Source organism: Cebus imitator, unplaced genomic scaffold (genome assembly GCF_001604975.1).
Source record: "Cebus imitator isolate Cc_AM_T3 unplaced genomic scaffold, Cebus_imitator-1.0 Scaffold890, whole genome shotgun sequence".
NCBI classification, from domain to species: domain Eukaryota; kingdom Metazoa; phylum Chordata; class Mammalia; order Primates; family Cebidae; genus Cebus; species Cebus imitator.
The window spans coordinates 61065-65687 of NW_016108205.1; the positions used below are offsets into that span (position 1 = coordinate 61065).

The 4623-nt window shown below is 49.5% G+C and overlaps 1 protein-coding gene across 1 annotated transcript in view; it reads left to right on the forward strand.

Moving 5' to 3' along the window:
• The first annotated feature begins 1146 nt into the window (after positions 1–1146).
• LOC108298121 (transmembrane and immunoglobulin domain-containing protein 2-like) overlaps positions 1147–4623 on the forward strand; it is a 13534-nt gene continuing 10057 nt past the window's right edge. Inside the window, exon 1 of the mRNA XM_017520852.1 lies at positions 1147–1177. Coding sequence (XP_017376341.1) covers positions 1147–1177 — 31 coding nt within the window. The remainder of the gene's footprint in view (positions 1178–4623) is intronic.

Consider the following 4623-nt stretch of genomic DNA (forward strand, 5'->3'; position numbering starts at 1 on the left):
CTCTGCCTCCCTGGTTCAAGCAACTCTCCTGTCTCAACCCTATTAAAACTACCTGGGATTACAGGTGCCCACCACTAAGCCCAGCTAATTTTTGTATTTTTAGTAGAGATGGGGTTTTACCATGTTGGCTAGGCTGGTCTTGAACTCCTGACCTCAGGTGATCCACCTGCCTTGGCCTCCCAAAGTGCTAGGATTACAGGCATGAGCCACCGAGCCCCGTCTGTATCTTTTTTTTTTTTTAATAGAGATGGGGTCTCACCATGTTCCCAGGCTGATCTTAAACTCCTGGGCTCAAGCAGTCCCCCCGCCTCAGCCTCCCAAAGTGCTGGGATTACAGGTGTGAGATATAGTGCCCAACAAAAGAAAGACATTTTCGGAGCAAAACAATTGAGGTAGGGACCCTGTCATTTAACTCACCGCTCAGGCTTATGCTGCTTGCCCCTCCCCCACAGAGTCACCTGCTATCTCATTGTGTGTTGCTGTATCCACATGTGTTTATGTAGAGCCTTCCAGAAAGATCACAGGAGTGCATTCCCCCCTCACCCAAGTACACTGTCCTTTCTTCCTTCCTTCCTTCCTCTCTCTTTCTTTTTCTTTGTTTCTTTCTTTCTTCTGTCCTTTCCTCTCTCTCTCTTCTGTCCTTTCCTCTCTCTCTCACTCTCTTTCTTTCTTTTCTTGCTTGCTTGACAGTTTTTCTCTTGTTGCCCAGGCTGGAGTGCAGTGGCACAATCTCAGCTCTCTGTAACCTCCACCTCCTGGGTTCAGGCCATTTTCCTTCCTCAGACTCTGGAGTAGCTCCAACTACAGGCACCGGCTATGATGCCCAGCTAATTTTTGTATTTTTAGTAGAGACAGGGTTTCATCATGTTGGCCAAGCTGGTCTTGACCTCAGGTAATCCACCTGTCTCAGCTTCCCAAAGTGCTGGGATTATAGACGTGACCCATGTCGCCTGGCCTGTATACTGCCTTTTAGATAGAAAACGAATTGGGGAAACTGAGGCATGCCTTGGCAGGAAGTGGAGCCCCCAGCAGCCTGCAACACCAACTTCTGCTGTCTGTCTAGTCGTGGGTGTCACATCTGCCTCTGCGGCAGGAGGTGGAGATTGTGGCAGGAAGTCGGATGGGCCAGGAGAGGGGTTCCCCGGCATGATGCTTGTCCTCCTGGTACAGTTCTGGGGTGAGTACTTAGGCATTGCTCCCCTCTGCACCCCCTCTCTTGCTGTCATTCCCAGCTGAGTGCCCTCCCATCTCAGAGCCTACATTCTGCCACATAGTGCTCATCTCCCTCCAAGGGAGTCTCCATAATGAGACTCAGAACATTACCGGGGGCTGGAGGATTAAGGAAGTATCCTCTGAGGAAGCCCCTAGGAGAGGCTAAACCTTGCCCTTCATACCAGCCGGGCCTGGCCTCTCTGCTCTCCATGCTCTGCACTGCCTTTGCTCCCACCCCTTGCTCCAGCCTGGGGGCCTTCCTTTCTGTTTTCCCCACAGGAATACTGGATCCAACCTTCAGGCCTTTCCAGCTGCTGTTCCAGCTGCCTGATACCCTTCCCCAGATCTCATGTCTCCATCCTCCTCTGCAATTGCATCTCAGATGCCAGAAACTTGACATAACCTCACCTTCTCTAGGGATCTAACAGACACGTCAGACTCCTCCCAGCCAAAAGCAAACTTTCCACTCCAGTGGCACCGCCCTCTGTGTTTCCAGTTGAGGACAAAAGGCTAGCCGGGCACGTTGGCTCATGCCTGTAATTCTAGCACTTTGGAAGGCTGAGGTGAGTGGATCACCTGAGGTCAGGAGTTTGAGACCATCCTGACCAATATGGTGAAACGCGGTCTCTATGAACAATATAAAAATTAGCTGGGCATGGTGGTGGGCTCCTGTAATCCCAGCTCCTCAGCAGACTGAGGTGGGAGAACTGCTTGAACCTGGGAGGTGGAGGTTGCAGTGAGCTGAGATCACACCACTGCACTCCAACCTGGGCAACAGAGTGCTACTCCTAAAAAAAAGGACAAAGGCTGCTGCCCTTCACACATTTCCTCAGGTGAAAACCTCCATTCCTCTTTCCCTATTCTCCAATTCCAGCTGCTTTGCACATTTTGGTTGTTCGTTTTTGTTTTTTAGAGATGGGTCTCACTGTGTTGCCCAGACTGGTCTTGAACTCCTGGCCTCAGGCAATCATCCAGTCTTGGCCTCTCAAAGTGCTGGGATAACAGGCGTGAGCCACCAACCCCAACCAATATCCTTTTATTAAAACATAAATTGGAGGCTGAGGCAGGTTGATCCACTTGAGGTCAGGAGTTCCAGACCAGCCTGGCCATTAGGGTGAAATCCTGTCTATACTAAAATTACAAAAACTAGCAGGGCATGGTGGCGGGTGCCTGTAATACAAGATACTCAGGAGGCTGAGCCACAAGAATCACTTGAATCTGGGAGATGGAGGTTGCAGTGAGCCGAGATCACGCCACTGCACTCCCACCTGGGTGACAGAGGGAGACTCCGTCTCAAAAAACAAAAACAAAAAAAAACCCAAAAACTTAAATTGGACTGTTTCTTCCCTGCTTCCTGATTTCCCATCACACTTACATTAAAAGATAAACTACTTAACTTCCCCCACCTCCCCAAGGCCTGCAGGCCCTGCCCAACCTGTCCTCCTTCCCCCCTTCCCCCTTCCTCTCTCCCCCTCCTCACTCTGCTCCAGCCACACGGGCCTACTCACTGTTCCTCCAACAGCCAGACACAGTCCTGCCCCAGGGCCTTTGCATGGGCTGTGCCCTCTGCCTGGAAAATGATTACCATTACCCCTGAATACCTCCCTTCTCACACTAGTTACCCCTTTCCATTAAGGTCTTGGCCCAGGCTGGGCATGGTGGCACGTGCTTATATTCCCAGCAATTTCGCAGGCTGAGGTAGGAGGATCACATGAGCCCAGAAGTTTTTGTTTTGTTTTGTTTTGTTTTGTTTTGTTTTGTTTTGTTTTAGACAGAATCTTGCTCTGTCACCCAGTCAGGAGTGCAGCGGGTGATTTCAGCCCACCAAAACCTCCACTTTCCAGATTCAAGCGATTCTACTGCCTCAGCCATTGGAGCAGCTGGGACTACAGGTGCCTGCCACCATGCTCAGTTTTTTGGGGGTTTTTTTGTTTTTCTTTTTTGAGACAGAGTTTTACTCTTGTTGCCCAGGTTGGAGTTCAGTGGCATGATCTTGGCTAACTGTAACCTCCGCCTCCCAGGTTCAAGCAATTCTCCTGCCTCAGCCTCCCAAATGTCTGGGATTACAAGCATGTGCCACCATGCCCAGCTAATTTTGTATATTTAGTAGAAATGGGACTTCTCCATCTTGGTCAGGCTGGTCTTGAACTCCCAACCTCAGGTGATCCACCTGCCTCGGCCTCCCAAAGTGCTGGGATTACAGGTGTGAGCCACTGCACCTGGCCACTCAGATAATTTTTGTGTTTTTAATAGAGATGGGGTTTCACCATTATGGCCAGGCTGGTTTTGAACTCCTGAGCTCAAGTGATTGACCCACCTTGGCCTCCCAAAGTGCTGGGATTACAAGTGTGAGCCATTGTACTCAGCCTATGAGCCCAGGAAGTTTGAGGCTGCAGCGAGCTATGATGGTGCCACTATACTCCAGACTAGGCAACAGAGTGAGATGGAGTCTTTTTTTTTTAAATATAGAGTCTCGCTCTGTTGTCCATGCTAGAGTGCAGTGGCATGGTCTACAAAAAAAGAAAAAGATGGAAAGACGGTGGTCATGGTGGCTCACATCTATAATCCCAGCACCTTGAGGGGCATAGGTGGGAGATTCGCTTGGGGCCAGAAGTTCAACACCAGCCTGGGCAACATAGCGAGACGCCCCCACCTCTACAAAAACAAAAACAAATAAACGAAAAAATATCCAAGCACAGCGGTGCATGCCTGTAGTCCTAACTACTTAGGAGGCTGAGGCAGGAGGATTACTTGAGCCCAGGATTTCGAGGCTGCTGTGAGCTATGATGGTGCCAATGCAGTTCAGCCTAGACTATAAAGCCAGACCCCCAACTCTAAAAAAAAAGAAAAAGAAAAAGAAAAAAGCCACCACCTCAGGGAAGACTTCCCTGATTTCTTTCAATGAGTAGATGTTCCCTGACCTCACTTGTGTCTTCTGTGGCCCCTCCCATTTCTTCCCCCCATTGCAGTTCTCATTTCCTGACTTCCTGTGTCTCTCTTGCCCCAGACTGTCAGCTTCTGAAGGGCAGGGATTTTCATCTCTTTTGGTAACCCTGTGTCTGTGTCCCCCACACCCAGCACAGGGCCTGGCCCATGCTAGGAAATCTTTGTGTAGCTCAGTACTGGAGACTATCTTAGAATTCCACAAGTACTGGGTAACTTATACCAATTTTACGGATGGGGTTGTTGAGCCTCAGCAAGATGTGACCTTCCAAAGGTCATGTAGGCAGTGAGGTTCTTTGGGGTTTTTTCATGTTTAATTTTTAGAGACAGAGTGTTGCTCTGTTACCCAGGCTGGAGGCAAGTGGTGCAAACATAGCTCACCACAGCCTCAAACTCCTGGGCTCAAGTGACTGCCTCACTTCAGTCCACCACATGCAGCTCTTTTTTTTTTTTTTTTTTTTTTTTTTT